The sequence below is a fragment of the Podarcis muralis genome, chromosome 8 (assembly GCF_964188315.1).
Source record: "Podarcis muralis chromosome 8, rPodMur119.hap1.1, whole genome shotgun sequence".
NCBI lineage: Eukaryota > Metazoa > Chordata > Lepidosauria > Squamata > Lacertidae > Podarcis > Podarcis muralis.
In genome coordinates, this window is record NC_135662.1 from 803,039 (window position 1) to 820,366 (window position 17,328).

At 51.7% G+C, this 17,328-nt stretch overlaps 1 protein-coding gene across 2 annotated transcripts in view; it reads left to right on the forward strand.

Annotated features, from left to right (window-relative positions):
* Positions 1–15,796, forward strand: part of NUGGC (nuclear GTPase, germinal center associated) — a 47,137-nt gene extending 31,341 nt beyond the window's left edge. For both annotated transcript variants that reach the window (XM_028735923.2, XM_077932653.1), the window contains 14 exons: positions 171–290; positions 2,227–2,449; positions 2,633–2,766; positions 4,299–4,484; positions 5,851–6,002; positions 7,160–7,319; positions 7,622–7,730; positions 8,128–8,261; positions 8,631–8,742; positions 9,569–9,765; positions 10,911–11,038; positions 11,381–11,480; positions 12,434–12,482; positions 13,828–15,796. In XM_028735923.2, coding sequence (XP_028591756.2) covers positions 171–290; positions 2,227–2,449; positions 2,633–2,766; positions 4,299–4,484; positions 5,851–6,002; positions 7,160–7,319; positions 7,622–7,730; positions 8,128–8,261; positions 8,631–8,742; positions 9,569–9,765; positions 10,911–11,038; positions 11,381–11,480; positions 12,434–12,482; positions 13,828–13,973 — 1,950 coding nt within the window. In that variant the 3' untranslated portion in view covers positions 13,974–15,796. The remainder of the gene's footprint in view (positions 1–170; positions 291–2,226; positions 2,450–2,632; positions 2,767–4,298; positions 4,485–5,850; positions 6,003–7,159; positions 7,320–7,621; positions 7,731–8,127; positions 8,262–8,630; positions 8,743–9,568; positions 9,766–10,910; positions 11,039–11,380; positions 11,481–12,433; positions 12,483–13,827) is intronic.
* The last annotated feature ends 1,532 nt before the right edge of the window (positions 15,797–17,328 follow it).

The following is a 17,328-nucleotide window of genomic DNA, read 5'->3' on the forward strand; positions in this document are numbered from 1 at the left end:
GTCTTGTATCTTGCCACCTCCAAGCCCAGGCATGGAGGACTTTTCATCCTCCTTGTTTCCCCCTTGCTTGGGAAAGCCCTTCTTGTCCCGTCCCCCCCACAACCTTCTCGTGGCTGTGTCTGGTTTTGCTTGTGCCTCAGTTTCCCCCTTGTTGCCTCTCTCCTGTCTAGATCAGTGCCTTGCAGAGGCAGAAGGAGGCGAAGCTCCGCGAGATTAGCCTGATCTGCGTCCGGGCGCGGAATACGTATTCCAAGCAGCAGATTCAGTTGGAGTTCAGCGCCAGCCTGGAGGTAGGACTGAGCCGCTGGGGTGAGCGAGGCGCTGGCATGCTGGCATTTGCCTTGCCTGGTGAGGCAGCTTTGGCAGCAGGTCCACAGGGGCATTAGCCGGGGGAGGAACCTGCTGCCCCAAACACTCATGAAACGCAGTTGAGGTGGGGGCCGCCCTCCTATACCTGCAGGGTTCAAGGCTGCCACATGGCAGGCGGAACAATACTCTGCTCCAAAAGAGTAGGACCCAAAATAATGGAAAGAAAGGAGATTCCTACTAAACATTAGGAAGGAATTTCTGACGTTCGCAACCCACAGTGGCGCGTCTGCGCATGCGCAGGTTGCAATTTGGTGCTTCTGTGCAAAGCATGATTTAGTGCTTCTGCACATATGTGACCCTCAAAACCTGGAAGTAACCCGTTCTGGTACTTCCGGGTTTCGGCTGGTCCATAACCCGAAAAAACCCCAATCTGAAGCGTCTGTAACCCAAGGTATGGCTGTATTAATACCAGAACAATGTTTTTAATGTATTCCTTCACGCAAGTCCACTCCTCTATCAGTTTTTGGTCTGATTGGCCTCTTGCCACTGCTGTAAGTCTTGCTAATTCTATGTATTCACAAAATCTTATTTGCCATTCTCTTATTGAGGGAGTTTTTTATCCCAATTTTTTGCTATAATCATTCTGGCCACAGCGGTTGCATATAAGAAAACCTTTTTCCTAGTTTCAGGAATGTTAGTCAATAAAATTCCCAAGAGGAACGCCTCTGGTTTTTCATTACATGATATTTTAAGCATTTTTTAAAGTTCCTCTTGAATGTCGCTCCAAAATTGTTTGATATATGCACACTCTCACCACATATGATACATTGTTCCTTTCTCTGTTTTGCATCTCCAGCACAAATTAGATTTTGATTTATAAATTTTCGCCAATTTAACCAGGGTTAAATACCATTGGTATAGCATTTTCATTATATTTTCTCTAATTGTGACGCAGGCTGTGAATTTGATAACATATTTCCATAATTTCTCCCAATGGTCTAATCGAATCGTGTGGCCTATATCTTTGGCCCACTTAGTCATAACTTCCTTCACCTCTTCATCTTTTAATTCCCATTCTAATAATTATACATTTTAAAAAAATATGTTTTTAGGACTTTTTAATAACTGTTTGTAATTTTGATTCTTCTTTGCCAAATCCGGTAATCTTATCCTGCTTGAATAGGTGATCAATTTGGTAATATTGTAGCCATGTATTACAATATTGGCTAAGTTCTTCATATGCTCTTAACCTTAATTTGGTCCTTGATCTTCTTTTACTAATTGCTTGATATGTGGCCCATTTTCCTTCCGTATTTTTCTTTTTAACAGATAATACCTCTAATGGTGGTATCCACCATGTTGTTTTAGGCTCTAACAATCTTTGATGTCTTTCCCAGGCTTTATATGTTGTTGTTGTTTAGTTGTTTAGACGTGTCCTCCTCTTTGTGACCCCCTGGACCAGAGCACGCCAGGCACTCCTGTCTTCCACTGCCTCCTGCAGTTTGGTCAAACTCATGCTGGTAGCTTTGACAACACTGTCCCACCATCTCGTCCTCTGCCATCCCCTTCTCCTTGTGCCCTCCATCTTTCCCAACATCAGGGTCTTTTCCAGGGAGTCTTCTCTTCTCATGAGGTGGTCTTGGAGCCTCAGCTTCACGATCTGTCCTTCCAGGGAGCACTCAGGGCTGATTTCCTTCAGAAAGGAGAGGTTGGATCTTCTTGCAGTCCATGGGACTCTCCAGAGTCTCCTCCTGCACCAGAATTCAAAAGCATCCATTCTTCGGCGATCAGCCTTCTTTATGGTCCAGCTCTCACTTCCATACATCACTACTGGGAAAACCAGAGATTTTACTACATGGACCTTTGTTGGCAAAGGTGATAACTACCTTCTAATAATGGTAGAGCTTCTTGTTGTAGGACATGACCAGGAAAGCAGCATCTCCTGAGAGCGAGGAGGACGGTGACGAAGACCTGGAGGAAGGCGATGCCACCAGGTCGGACTCTGGCAACGCTGGGGAAGTTGAATCCCTTCGCAGCAAGCTTCAGGTGTTCACGGTCAGCTCTACGGAATATCTCAAGCTCTGCGGGAAGCTGATCAGAGACGGCCAGCCTCAAGTCTTCCACGACCCCCAGGACACAGGTACTTGGAGGGGGGGCTACTTCCTCGGGAGAACAGGCTGCCCTCTGCAAGTCAGATGCACATACCAGCGGCCGTTTGCGGTGGGTGGACCCCATCCTCTTGTCGACACACAGGGCGCCTCTTCCGGAATATGAAGGTAGGTGCGCCTGCTGTGTGTTTATTCCCTGTTTTCCTTTTACCCAGAAATACCGGCCTTGAAGGCGTTTGCCATGCGCACAGCCTTGAAGCACAGCATGGGGGCGGCAGAGAAGCTCATCCGGGACTTGGCTCGGGTCCTCAGCCAAATAGTGAATTACCTGACCAGTCAGAGAGCAGAGGTGAGCAGGGGCCAAAGGCTTGGGAACGGGCTTCTTCCTCATGAAAACAGCAGCGGTTAGAAGCCTGCCTGTAGTAGAACGAGCATCAAAAGTTGTATTTTCCACCGTAGGCTTGTCCACACTTCTGCTGGAGCCATGCCTAGCAAGCCCTTTGCTCCAATTGCGTGCATAAGAGAAGTGGTGGGACAAGTGCATATGAGCCCTTAGAAATTATGCTTGCCTCTGGCATTCTCCTGTGGCTCAGACTTCAATCTGAGCCAAAGAAGAACTGTCTAAGGCTGGTGTCCTACCTCGGTTCTCGAACTTAATCCGTTCCAGGAGTCTGTTTGACTCCTGAAACCATTCGAAAACCTAGGCGCGGCTTCCGATTGGCTGCAGAAGCTTCCTGCACTCGCGTTGGATGTTTGGCTTCCGAAAAATGTTTGCAGACCAGAACACTTACTTCCAGGTTTGCGGCATCTGGGAGCCAATTTCTTTGGGAGCCAAGCCGTTCGGGATCCAAGGTACCACTGTATAACCAGGCGCTGAGCATAGGGCACACTTCCATTCCTTTCCTGCCCTGCCGCAGAATCATTTGCAAGGAGAGGTGCATTCTCCTGCAGCCAGAATAGCCTCCGAGGCCAGGAGGTGGCAGCTGTGAATGGAAGCCTGGTGGGCAGAGAGAGAGAGAAGACCCTGCTGCATTACCAGTTAAATAATAATATTTGGGGGTCCCGCAGCGTCCCATTGGGGCTCAGGTTTCGGGGAAATGAATTGCTTTTTCCCAGAGCTGGCTAAGGGAGTCCCCTCCACCCCTTGGTAGGCCCCCTGTGGCCTGATCCTGCAGCCAGGCTCTTAGGAGGGTTTGGAAGAAGGGTGCAATGTGACTTGTGCCCTGCAAGGGTGCAACTCGTCATCCTCAACCTGCGGAGTCGCCTCTCAGTTGCTGCTTACGGAGAGCCCTGCAGCCTCTCATGTCCCTATACCAGCTGGAGTACAGGGTCAGGTTCAAGGTGCTGGTTTTAACCTTTAAAGCCCTATACAGCCTAGGACCCTCGTCCCTACGGGACCGCCTCTCCTGGTATGTCCCGCGGAGGATCTTACGGTCTTCAAACAAAAACACCTTGGAGATCCCCGGCCACAGGGAGGTTAGGCTGGCCTCAACCAGAGCCAGGGCTTTTTCAGCTGTGGCCCTGATCTGGTGGAACGCTCTGTCCCAAGAGACTAGGGCCCTGAGGGACTTGACATCTTTCTGCAGTGGAGCTGTTCCACCAGGCCTTTGGCCAGGGCACAGTCTGACCCTCTCCTTTGGTGATCCTCACAGAACTCTAGCCCAATGGTTGTCATGAATTTGATTCTGAATTGATTTTAGAATGAATTGATTTTAGAATGTATTTCAATTAATTGATTGTGATTTTATGTAAACTGTGTTACTTTTACTGTTAGCTGCTCTGAGCCCAGCTTCGGCTGGGGAGGGCAGAATATAAATAACATTTATTATTATTATTATTATTATTATTATTATTATTATTATTATTATTATTCCTCCCCAGACCGACATCCAGGAGAGTGTGTGGCAGTCTCTGCAGCAGCTCCCCAGCCTCCTCCAGGAGGCCATTGACGGCAGCCTCCGCGACACCCGGCACTGCTTGGAAGGCCTTCTCTTTGCCAGCCTGGCCAAGGGCATCAGCAGGGCTAAGGAGCTGTGCCAGGACGTCGTCAGGAGCTGGGGCTGCCCCGTAAGTCAGAGCTCCTCTCCTCCTGAAAGCCTTGTGTGCCACAGAAAATGTGTGGAGGGAGACCAAGCTGGTGTTGGCCGGTGTTTTAAAAGATGAAGCCCTTTTTAAATAGCAAGCCCCAGGTCTTGAGGCAGCAGCAACCACATTTATTGTGTGTTCATTTCTACTTAAATATGATGCTGACGCAGAGCACTCTGCCCCCCCAACAATGCTTTAAATGCCCACCCACCACCGACTTAGGGGAGTCATGGTCCAAAGTATCTTGGGGTGCCAGGCTGGGTAAGGCTGATAGAAGCAAGGCAGGAGGGAAGTCAGACCCCGGCCTCTGCTGCTGGCTTAATTCCTCCATTTCTATGCTCTAGCGGGATACAGATCCTCTTCTAAAGAATAATATATAGAAGCCAGCCCACTTTGCAAAGGGCACAATCCATCAGGATCCTTTTAGCACTTGCCGGAATGGGTGGGCATCCCGTGACGCTGAATGTTGGGAGATTCAAGAGAGATAAAAGGGAGTCCTCCTTGCAGCACTGCTAGGCGTGGGAGACAGCAACGCCTCTGAATATCGGTTGGTGCAAAGTGCAGGGATCTTGGGCTCAGATCCTGCTCGTGTTGGGATACTGCCAGGGAGACAAAGGCCAACATGCCTCCACGTCGTCTCCCGACGATCCATCAACCTCTGGTAGAACAGCAGTATCAGTCAATTAGCAACACGAGCCTCAGAAATAGTAGTCGACATGCCAGGACTCGTGCACGCCCTTTTCGCAGAGCTTCCACAACGAAAGATGCACCCAGGAGAGCACCATATATACAGCTTTATTCAGCGTTGGTCAGAACAAAGGGAAAACATGGCTGACTGACTGCCTGCCTGCCTGTCAAGGCAACAGAGTGAAAACGAAAGCTATATACAAAACAGAAACTTCCTGTGAGCCGGAAGTACTCAGGCTGTGACTCACGACAGCCGGTCCCCTTTTTAAGGTGGAACGGAAATATCCTAACATCTCGCTGGAGTCCCACAGTGTTCAGCCACCAGAAGAACAGGATGCTGGGTTGGTGGGCCATTGGCCTGATCCTGCAAGCTCTCCTTGCATCTCCTGCTCCTTTCTGTGGGGCTTAGGCAGAAGAGCCCAGAGTCTCATGTGCCCAAACTGGGGGTGGGGAAGGGGAGCCACCCAAAGGGAGCACCCACCCCTCACCTCCTTGGTTTGGCGACTGCAAGGGAAGGCTTCCATTTGTGTCCTTGAGTTGGTCGTCTGATTCTGTGGTTTCCCCCCCCATGCTGGTGATGGCTCTGCCTCCGGAGAACATCCCCGCCCAGCCTTGGCCAGCTCCGCTTTTCAAGCCACGCTCTCTGTTCCTCCCTCTGCAGGTGAACGGCTACCCACATGCCACGTACCGTGCCGTCTGCAACCACCACGGTCTCTACGCCTCTCCGACCCTCAACTGCGTGGTGGATTTCAACAGCCACCTCACCAAACCGATCTGGGAGGCCCTGGCTGTGACGTGGAACGAGGTCTTCAAGTACGTCCCATTTTGCTCGGGGCAGCCGTGGGAATGAGGGGCCAGGCTAGGTGTCCTCATAGTATTAAAAGAGACGCGGGTGGCACTGTGGTCTAAACCACTGAGCCTCTAAGGCTTGCCAATCAGAAGGTTGACAATTCAAATCCCCACGTCGGGGTGAGCTCCTGTTTCTCTGTCCCAGCTCCTGCCAGCCTAGCAGTTTGAAAGCACACCAGTGCAAGTAGATAAACAGGTACCGCTGCGGCGGGAAGGTAAACGGCATTTCTGTGTGCTCTGGTTTCCATCATGATGTTCCATTGCACCAGCAGCGGTTTAGTCCTGCTGGCCACATGACCCAGAAAGCTGTCTGTGGACCAATGCCTGCTCCCTCGGCCTGAAAGCAAGATGAGCGCCACAACCTCAGAGTCGCCTTTGACTGGACTTAACCGTCCAGGGGTCCTTTACCTTTTTTTGGCGGGGCCCCGAGGGTCATCCACTTCAGTGCAGGGATCACAGCTCAAGAATCCCTGGCATGTGGCCATTTGACCTCTGCTTGGAAAACCTCCAAGGGAGGCGAGTCCGCAACCTTCTGAGCGACTCCGTTCTGTCATCCTCGACATTTAGATACCACTTCCTATGTGAATTCCCAAAGTGGTTAACATAAAACGCATAAATCAAAGAGGGAAAATGCATGTGCCGCAATTTAAAAATGAAGCATGCCAAGAAGTACATTGGTAGAAACAGAGAAGCTGTCAATGAAACATTCAGCTAAATATCAATAAATAATGAAACGGAGCAGGATGTGGGTGAACCTTATGCCTGGGGGGGGGCCTGTACCCCTCCTCCTCCTGCACACAAAATCTTCCCTCCCAGCCCAGCCCGCCCTCATTGGCCGCCTGGTCTGGGCACACAGTTCTGAGGCCAGCTCCAATGGCACTCTTAGAAAAGGGCTGGCTGGCTGAGTTGCAGCCCTGGAGGGAAGAGCTGCGTGGCTGCTGCTGGGGGGGGGCAGCCAGAGACACCCCTGCAAGGGTCTCGGGGGCCAAAGGCTGCGTGGTTGGGACTCAGGGAGGCCAGGGATGGGGAGGTGGGCACTGTGCCCTTGCAAGGGGACCCGGAGGAGGGAGCTGGACCAGCCGGATCTCTCCCAACCCTTCTGCGCTTGTGCTTCCTCCCAGCTGTCAGCTGAAAGAGTCCATTCAGGGCTTCGCTGCTGCCATCTTGGACAAGCTGAGGCGCTTCTTCAAAGACCTCCGGAAGAAGCTCTGCAAGCACAGCGGGGCAGCAGCTGCAATACACACCTATCGCCGCCAGCAAATGGAGGCAGCTTCAGCGAGGGTGAGGCTGGGGAAGTGGGGGGGGGCCTCTCTGCCTCGGTTGCCGCGAGGTCTTGGGGGGGCGTTATTAGGTTGTGTTTGTGTGCTGTTGTTGTTTCGTTCTTGTTTTTATTCTGTATTTTGTGTTTTTTACGCTGCAAACAGCCCTGAGATCTACAGAAGAAGGATGGTGTGCAAATTTAATAGTTGTTGTTTTTTAAAGTCAATTTGCAAAGATGTTGGGGTCCTGTGGGGCGAGTGGTGGGTTTGTGAGCGACCACGTGGGTCGGAAGGCTCATCCAGACTCCTGAACCCTTCCCTCAGTTGCTCAACTTCACCCTGAGTCTGATGGATTACATCACTGAAAGGCAGAGGAGCTTCTCCCGCATCCTGACGCCAGAGATCCGGAAACGCATGGAGCCAGCGTATGCAGGTGAAGAATGGCATAGAAGGGCCGGGGGGGGGGGGGTTGCTGCTGGCCGAGATGGCTCTTGCTCTGCCCCCCCCCCATGGTGGGAGGCAGCTGGAAACCGCAGGAGGGGAGATCAGACCCTTCTTGTGGGTTTTCCACAGGATGTGGGACTCAGTGAGCCCCCTTTGGCCTTCTCTTAAGCTCTTATGGAACTTCCTAAGCTCTTAGGTCCTTATGGAAGCCGCAGGAGGGGAGAGCGCTCAGAGCGTGATGGGTGGGGGGAGTCTCTGAGGAAGCTGGGAGGGTTTTTCAGTATGGTAGGATCTGGTCCATCAAGGAAGTCTTGGGGGACAGAGTCGGGGGGTCCCAAACGTCAGGGCTCTGCGTTGTGCTGATGTGCCACGTGCTTCCCCTCCAGCTTGCACCCAGATGTCTGGCCCCGGCTACTTCCAGCGGATGAAGGCCTGCATGGAGCATTTCATCAGCACGGAGAAACACACCGTCTTCGATTCGGCTGCAAACTTGCTGCAGGAGCGGCTGAAACTGCTGCAGGTGAGTTTGTGGGCTGTTCCAGAGAGCAGAGAAATCTATGGCGCTCTCCCCTCTTTCCCCTGCGGTTCTCGGACCAATAGGATGATCGCTTCCACGCTCCCTTCTCAGTCGGCAGGAAACCGGAAGTCCAGGACCATAGAATTGTAAAGTGGGGAGGGAACCCAAGGGTCATCTAGTCTGCGATCCGCCAGGCCCACAGGATCTCCCCACCCGTGTCTCTCTGTTGGAAGGAAAGCCCCCATGTTGCGCGCAGGTGGCTCTGGGTGGCACCCCCCCTGCACTCAGAGCAGGGCAGGCGGTAGAAGGAGGAAGTGGGGGGGGGGGCGCTTCTTGGGCCAACTGCCTCAGTGCGGCGCTGTTTCCTTCCAGCACCACATCGGAGCCAGGTTTCAGGATTTGGCCCAGGAGCTGCAGACATCCCTGAAAATGCAGCTGGAGCCGCTGCTGAGGCCTGTTCAGAAGAACGCAAAGATAACCTCAGGTACGGCTGTCCGCCCCCCCCCCTGCCCCCGCCGACCATGGCACCCCCTCCCCTCAGAGGGACATGCAGCCTTGGTGCTCCAGGGGCGGAGGCAAGTTTTAGAAACTCCTCTTTCCAGGACCATCTTCCGTTGAATCCGAGCGTTCTCCGGGAAAGTGCAAGTGGGCAGCCATTAATGTGGGGTTTCAGCCACTTGTCTTGGCCTGGCCTGCGTCTTACGATGCCCTGCTGTGTCGCTGGCACCTCGGGCCGTCTTCTGGGCATCTTGGGTCCCTTCCCATTCTACGCTTCTATGATAATCGGTCCCTGAGGGGTGAGCACCCAACCTCTGCTTAAAGGCCTCCCAGGAAGGAGACCCCCCCCACACCTTCTGAGGGAGCCCCTTCCACTCTCAAACTGCTCTTACATGCAGACATTGGAGCTTTTTAACTTCCGCAGGTTTACTCCGAGTAGGGCTGTGTTTCATACCACCTTATATACGGAATCAGCGTTAGGAAAAACAGAGTCCACGGGGTCTGGTAGCCAAGTGGGGGCTGCTTTTTCTTATGCTTGTGGGTGGGAATCTTGCCAAGGGGTGAGGGGGGCATTTCCTGCGCCCCTGCCACACACGTGGCCCACTTCTGTGCGTGAAAAAGATTGGAGGGTTGCTGATTCTTGGACGTAGTTTGGACGCACCTGTTTGGCCCCAAAGTCTTTGCTTGCCAGGGGAGGCTGTGGAAGACCCAGGGGGGAAAAAGGGGTGTGGGGTTCAGGTGGTCATGTCTGGGTTCGTGGGGCCTTAAGAGAGAGATTAACGGGCTTTTCGGGCTCCTCCCTCCCCCAACAGAATTAATGACCATCTGCGCCAAGGTTGACAAGATTTGTAGGCGCTCCTGCGTCAGTTACATCCTTCCCTGCCCCACACAAGGAGAGGACAGTTTCCCCAAAATGAGGAGGGGCCTGCAGGAGAGTCAGGATCCCCCGAGCTCCTTGGCCACATGCATGGATGTCCGGATCGGAGCCGTCTCTCTCGCACCCGTCCAGGTAAAACGAACTAACATCCGATACCCTTTCAAATGTGTTTCTGTGGGAACGGGGGTTATTGGTTTGCTTTCGTCCTGGTTTTTATTATGTATTTTGCTTTTCTGATCTTGCGTTTTTGTGTTGTGAACCGTCCTGAGATCTGCGGGTGAAGGGTGGTGCACAAATTCAATAGGCTGAGCCTTGGGACGAATCCCAGAGGAGCCCCTTCTGTGCCTCCCGTCCCAAGCAGACGCCCCCTTCTCTGCCTCTGCCTGATTTTGCTTCCCCACCTGAATTCGGATTCATTGTGTTTTGATCGGAGGGATGCTCCAGGATCTGTTTTAGGAAATAAAGCCACAGGTTAATCAGAATTTTATTTTTTAAAAACGTTTCACTATGTATATTGTAACATAGCAACATATAACTTTGTGGAACTCACTATACAGTTGTACCTCGGTTTAAGAACAGTCCGGTTTAAGAACAATTTGGTTTACAAACTCCGCAAAACCAAAAATAGTGTCCCAGTTTGAGAACTTTACCTCGGTCTAAGACCAGAACGCGGGTGGCTCTGTGGTCTAAACCACAGAGCCTAGGACTTGCCGACTGGAAGGTCGGCGGTTCGAATCCCCGCGATGGGGTGAGCTCCCGTTGCTCGGTCCCTGCTCCTGCCAACCTAGCAGTTCGAAAGCACATCAAAGTGCAAGTAGATAAATAGGTGTCGCTCCGGCGGGAAGGTAGACGGTGTTTCCGTGCGCTGCTCTGGTTCGCCAGAAGTGGCTTAGTCATGCTGGCCACATGACCCGGAAGCTGTACGCCGGCTCCCTCAGCCAGTAAAGCAAGATGAGCGCCACAACCCCAGAGTCGGCCATGACTGGACCTAATGGTCAGGGGTCCCTTTTCCTTTACGTTTAAGAACAGGATCCAAATGGTGGAAGGGCACTGGCGGCGGGAGGCCTCATTAGAGAAAGTGCATCTCGGTTTAAGAACGGTTTCAGTTTAAGAATGGACTTCTGGAACGGATTAAGTTCGTAAACTGAGGTACCACTGTATTCCTTTTGGCACCCGCTGAGGACATTCATAGTTAGACAAGCCTACCCAGATGTTTAGAAACTTTGTATGCTCCTTAATTTGCTTTAATATCTTCTGTTGCCCCTCAACCCCTTCAGGTGACTCTGTACCCGCATGGCTCCAAGAGGGCAGGGGAGCTCCTCCAACCACGGCTGGAGAAGAAGCACAAAGGCCCGGCCGCAGCGCCTGGGGCAGGATGTGGCCCTGCCGGGCTCCCCTCTCCGAGGTAAGCTGCTCTAGAGGAATTCCTGGCGGCTAACAGAATCACAAGATTTTAGAGCTGGAGGGGGGAGCTCAAGGGTCCTGGAACCACAGCGAAAAACACTCCAGCTGCAGGAACTCCTCCTCGCGCTCGAAAAGGACCAGATCCAGGGCGCTTGACGCGAGTTGCTGGTCTGCCCTGGGACCTGCCAGGAGAGCCCCTGCCTGCTCTTGGGCCATTCATCCATGTCAGTCAGGAGAGAGGAGCTTGGGGGGTGCGGAATGGGAGGAGACCCCCCTTGTGTTGGACGTGGAGGGTGGGGCTCATGCTGTTTCTTGAGCTCTTTCCCAACTTGGCTTTCTCCAGCTCCAGGGGGACCATGGAGGCCAAGCCGAGGAGCTGCCCCCCGGCCCTGGAGGGCTGCCAGCAGGAGGCCGGCCTTCTCTTTGGAGCCCCTCCGCCCCACGTAAGTCCTGCCCTGGGACCCAGGAGCTCTGGTTGAAAGCGTCTTCTCGGGAGGAGGAGTCATAATAATAATAATTTATTATTTATACCCTGCCCATTTGGCTGGGCTTCTCCGGCCACTCTGGGCGGCTTCCAACAAAATATTAAAATACTGTAATCCACCAAACATTAAAAGCTTCCCTAAACAGGGCTGCCTTCAGATGTCTTCTAAAAGTCTGGTACAGTGGTACCTCGGGTTACGTACTTAATTCGTTCCGGAGGTCCGTTCTTAACCTGAAACTGTTCTTAACCTGAAGCACCACTTTAGCTAATGGGGCCTCCTGCTGCTGCTGCTGCACAATTTCTGTTCTCATCCTGAAGCAAAGTTCTTAATCTGAAGCACTATTTCTGGGTTAGCGGAGTCTGTAACCTGAAGCGTATGTAATCCGAGGTACCACTGTAGTTGTTGATCCTTCAGTCCGTGAACCTGTTGGCCAGGATCCCTTTTAACGGTGCAGAGTTCACCTGTGGAACTCCCTCCCACAGGATGGCCCCTAACCTGGATGGCTTTGAAAGAGGGTTAGGCAGATTGATGGAGGAGAGGGCTCTGGATGGGCTGCCCTTTTTCGCAAAGGCTCTGCCCTTCCTTCACCGTCAAAGGCAGCAGCAAAGCTTCTGAATAACAGTTTGCAAAAACCAAGGGCGGGGGGCGGATGGGAACTCCTGTGCTCAAATCCTTTTTTGTTGGATGAAGAAAGATTCTCTGGGAGGTGAGTCAGAGTCATAGCTGTCAACGTTTCCCTTTTTTTAAAGGAAATTCCCTTATTCCAAATAGGATTCCTGGCAAGAAAAGGGAAAAGATGACAGCTATGGTCAGAGTTCTTTTTTTTCTTTATGGCTTCAGATGACTTGAGAACCATAAACGGCAAACAAAATCCCCTGCTGTCCCCCTCCCCTTGTTTCCTGCCCCCCCAGGTGCCTGTGAAAGTGGAAAGTGAGCCGTTTGCTATTCCTGGTTCAGCAGGTAAAACACACAAGAATTACTAGGATGGAGTGGGTGGCGCAGCCCCCAGCAATTCCTGACAGGTGTCCGTCCAAGCTCTGTTTGTAAATGGCCCCTTTGCCAGGTGCCTCCCCAGGCAGGGAAGTTTTGCAGGAGACAAGGGCTGTTGTTCGGCTTCAAACAGTTGGCATGGACTCAAAATGAGGACTGGGTTTAATAGTAGTTATAAGAGGGGGGGGTTAGTGGTGGGGCGGGGAAGGAAGCCTTCTTGGGGGGTGGAAAAAGTGCTGCCTTTGGACAGGAAGGGGCCTGGCGAAGGAGAGGGGAGCCCCCTCTTGGGTTCTGGCTCGGTGGTTCATTCTAGTGCTAGAGAGCAGAGCAGGGAGGGAGGGGGGGACCTGGGCCAGGGAGATGGTGGTGGTGATTTCATAAAAATTATGCACAGCTTGTCTGAGGGGGAAAGAAGCCCTTCAATGTTTACGGGACCGCCTCTCCTGGTCTGCCCCGCAGAGGACCTTAAGGCCCATCAATAATCATTGTAGCATCAATTAATTGTTTTAAATTTGTTGTTAGGTGCCCTGAGCCCGGTTTCTGAACCAGGAAGGGCGGGATATAAATAAAAAATTATTATTATTATTATTATTATTATTATTATTATTATTATTATTATTAAAGTGGTTTGCAAAAAAAAGATAAATCACTCAGAAGATTTAACTATAATTTAAGGGCATAGCAAAAGACTAATGGTAAAGGTAAAGGTACCCCTGCCCGTACGGGCCAGTCTTGACAGACTCTAGGGTTGTGCGCCCATCTCACTCAAGAGGCCGGGAGCCAGCACTGTCTGCAGACACTTCTGGGTCACGTGGCCAGCGTGACGAAGCTGCATCTGGCGAGCCAGCGCAGCACACGGAACGCCGTTTACCTTCCCGCTAGTAAGCGGTCCCTATTTATCTACTTGCACCCGGGGGTGCTTTCGAACTGCTAGGTTGGCAGGCGCTGGGACCAAGCAACGGGAGCGCACCCCGCCGCGGGGATTCGAACCGTCGACCTTTCGATCGGCAAGTCCTAGGCGCTGAGGCTTTAACCCACAGCGCCACCCGCGTCCCCAAAAGACTAATAGCAGATTAAAACTCACACCAGCTTTCTAAGCATCTGGGCCGGCTTGTCGGAACAATGTTTTTAGCAGGCACTGAAAAGAACTCAGGGAAAGCGCCTGCTTCATATCAATAGGCAAGGAGTTCCGAAGTTGTAGGTGATGCCAGGAGACGGGTTGAGTCCCTGCCTGGGATTTCAATCACCTGCAGGCCATCGCTTTGCCGTGCCCATGAAGCCTCACGCCTCCTTCTCCTCCTTTTCCAAACGGCAGGTGTCCTCCATGTCTGGGCCGAAGAGGGAACCTGGGGGAAGTGTTCGACTCGCAGGGCCGAGAAGGAAGAGGCGAGTGGGAAGCTGAAGGCTGAGAAGATGGAGACGGGCCCTCGCCCTGCCGGTGCCTCCTGGACGACCCACTGAGGTCTCTTGGCTTGGAAGCCTCCTGGTTCCACAGGAGTTGCTGCAAAAGCTGCCAAGCCCATTATTTCCCTTCCCAGGGGGGCTGTGTGTGTGTGTGTGTGGCTCTTTCTCTGCATTTGACAACCTGGAGCCGAGAGCCACGTTGGCAAAGCAGAGACAGACACGAGAGCGGTGGGGGGGCTCTTGCAAGTTCATGGCTGCCAAGATGGATCATGGGAGGGCCCCCCCCTGCAGATATTGCAAGACAAATCTTTCAGAGCCCCTCCTTGCTTTATTTAGGGCTTCTGTGGCATCTTCTGGGGGAAATAAGTCGGGCAGGCTGACCTTCATCACTCAACACAACATAATGATGTTGGCATGGAGTTGTGTTTGTGGACTCAGTGCTTGGGATGGGAGGGGGGTGTTTGTGGATAAGCTGGCTGCCCAGAGCCGGCGGGGGCAGCTCTGCGTTGGGAGTGCAGGAGGAGCTCCTGGGGCAGCTGTTGCCCCCCTGATCCTAGCTGCCCCCCCCTTGCGGTCAAAGGGTGAAGCGAAAGATCTTTTTCCTTCCATCCTCACTGCTTGGATGGTGCAGGGTTTCTCCTGCCTGCCCTGTTTTTCAGGAGCTGCCCTTACAGGACGAAATGGGGGGGCAGGGAAGGAGCCCTGGTTTTCTTGCACCTTTGCGGAGGGGGGGGGTGTCCTGTGTTTTGCCCTCTACAAGCAGCTACAAAACCTTCTGGTCACTCCCACACCAACATCTCCCCTATTTTGAATCTCCTGTCTTTTTTGGGTCTCAATGAGGGAGATCCACACACTTGCCTTGGTTGGTTTTTCAGCAATCTCTCTCTCTCTCTCTCCAATATCTGCAGTTGAAGCAGACAGCAGCCTGCAGAGAAGGCATTCTGACCAGAGGACGCCTTAAGGACTCTCCATTTCCCGCTTGCCTTTCTTGCTGTTTTCCCTCTCCTCTTTGCCCTACAGACCCTCTCAGGGGTTTGTCTGCCTGGCAGCTGAGTAGAGTTTCTTTCTTTCCAAAGCCAAATATTTACACCACTAAGTGCTCCTTAACTTTTGCGGCTGTCAGCCTCTTTCTGTTTGCAGGGCTCCCATCGCTCCCCATTGCCATTTTTCTGGCATCCTCCACTTCTGTCTCTGCCTCCTTGTGCTTCTAAAACAAAAGTGCTAAGAATTCCCTGGCTAGTTAACTGAGGGTCAGCAACTGAGCAGCCCAGTGGGGGGTGGGACCCACAATTGGACTTGTTTTATTATTATTATTATTATTATTATTATTATTATTATTATTATTATTATTTTACTACTACTATTTGTATCCCACCTTTTCCCCTAACAGAGATTCAAGGTGGTTTACAGAGTAAATCTGCATTATTTTGAAAGTTGCATGAAGTTTTGCATTAAATGTTTGATGCTTGACAGAGCTGACCACATTATTTGGCTCTTTGGGGGCATCGGCTTCCAGATTAAACTTCCTGGGAGAAACAGCACCCAGAGGCCTCACCCCCACTTTGCTCTGCCCTTTCCAGGAATGTGTGCTAGCGGGTTTTGTTTCTGTTTTTGCCCTGGTACTTTCACTGGGAAAATCCATATTTCACCATGAATTGGAGCCCACAGCAATCCGCAGGAAGGCCATTTGCCGTTTGCTCCGATTCAGTGGTAAAATGCCGGTTTTCCTGGGGAAAGCACTGGAGCAAAAAAGAAGCCGCTCAGACACAGACCTGGGAAGGCCAGACCTGTTCCTAGGAACAGGGCACAAAAGGGAGTCTGATGAGCTCAAAGGTGTGATTCAGGACATTTACAGGACTAATAAAGCATGTTTAGTAACATGGATGCCTGCTGAGTGGTTCTTGTTCCCGCCAGGCACGCCTTGTCTGGGTGTGAATCAGGCCAGAAGCGGTGTGGGTTGGCGATGGGGGCACTGTGGGGGCAGCCATGGGGTGGCAGCATGTATTCCAGAACAAGGTTTTCTTCTTGACTTCAACTCAGTGCAACAGGTGAAACAGGTTCCCTGATCTGGATACAATAAGGAGCGTGGAAACCTATAGAGTCCAAAGGAAGCAGTTGGCAGAGTCGAGGGCTGGGGAGTTTATAGAATAGTAGAGTCGGAAGGGACCCTAAGGCTCATCTAGTCCAGCCCCCAAGTGTGCTTGTGTTCCTCGTGCCAGAGGACTCAAGTGTGTCGATCTCCTGCCATCTTTGCACATCTTCTAGCACCTTTTGCCACTTTGCATTTCTTGGTAGTATTGATCTGATGGGCAGAGATCTTTCCTATTCTACTTCATTCAAGAGGGTTCTGGAAGCTTCTCTGCGTAAAAGGAAACAAGCAGAGGGTTCATGATGTTTGGGTTATTCCTTCTGGGAAGCTGAGTACAGGTGGCTTAAAGAGGTTCTCTTATCTCTTCTGTCAAGGTCAGGCTGACTATAATAAGAGGCCAGAAGGCGCCTGGGTTTCACTTTCTCTTCCTTCTAGTGTGATGTTCTGTACATAGTATATAGAGTGTTAAGCTTTAGTCTTACGATAACTTAGTGCAAGTTCAAGTGAAGTCTGCTGCAACTGGATTTCTTATGGACAGTGCCAATCCTGAGTGTATTGGATTTGTGACCATGATGCTCATTTGCCTTCAGGAGCAGCAAAGCTCTGCTGGATGAAATATTCATTGCCTCTGGTCTCTTTTTTGGGAATCCTGCAACCTGCTTAAATTTTTACTCTGCTAACTATACGTCAGAGTTCTGCTCTGGATCAATACTGAGTAGAATTTATGACACCTTTACTCCCCAAAGAGTCCCTTTTCACCTGAAGGAATGAGCTACCAAGCTAGAGGTCACATTGGGCAAATGGGAAATATAAAAGTGCACCAGTTCCCTTTCCTTCTCCCCAAGCCGTCTTGAAGAATAATGTAGAATATAGTCCTAAGAGGGCCATCTTGGTACTGAGTATGAAAGCACACTGAACATGCTCAGAGACCGGCCCTCTCCAACCTTGGCATCAGTGTCAAAGGATGGCATTGTTCATGGCCTCCCCAGACCCATTTTTGGGGGATGCCCTGGTGAGCAGTGGGCTGTTGGTGCTGAGATCTAGATCAGGCATAGGCAAACTCGGCCCTCCAGATGTTTTGGACTACAACTCCCATCATCCCGAGCTAACAGGACCAGTGGTCAGGGATGATGGGAATTGTAGTCTCAAAACATCTGGAGAGCTGAGTTTGCCTATGTCTGATCTAGAGGCTGCAGCATCAGGATGTCTCTTGGAAACAGCAGCCACCTCAGTGCTGCATCCTCCCCTCTTCCTGGGGGTGGAAGAGCCTCAGTCCGAACGCATAAGGGGAGGAATCGGCTGGATGGGGGCAATGGAGGGGAA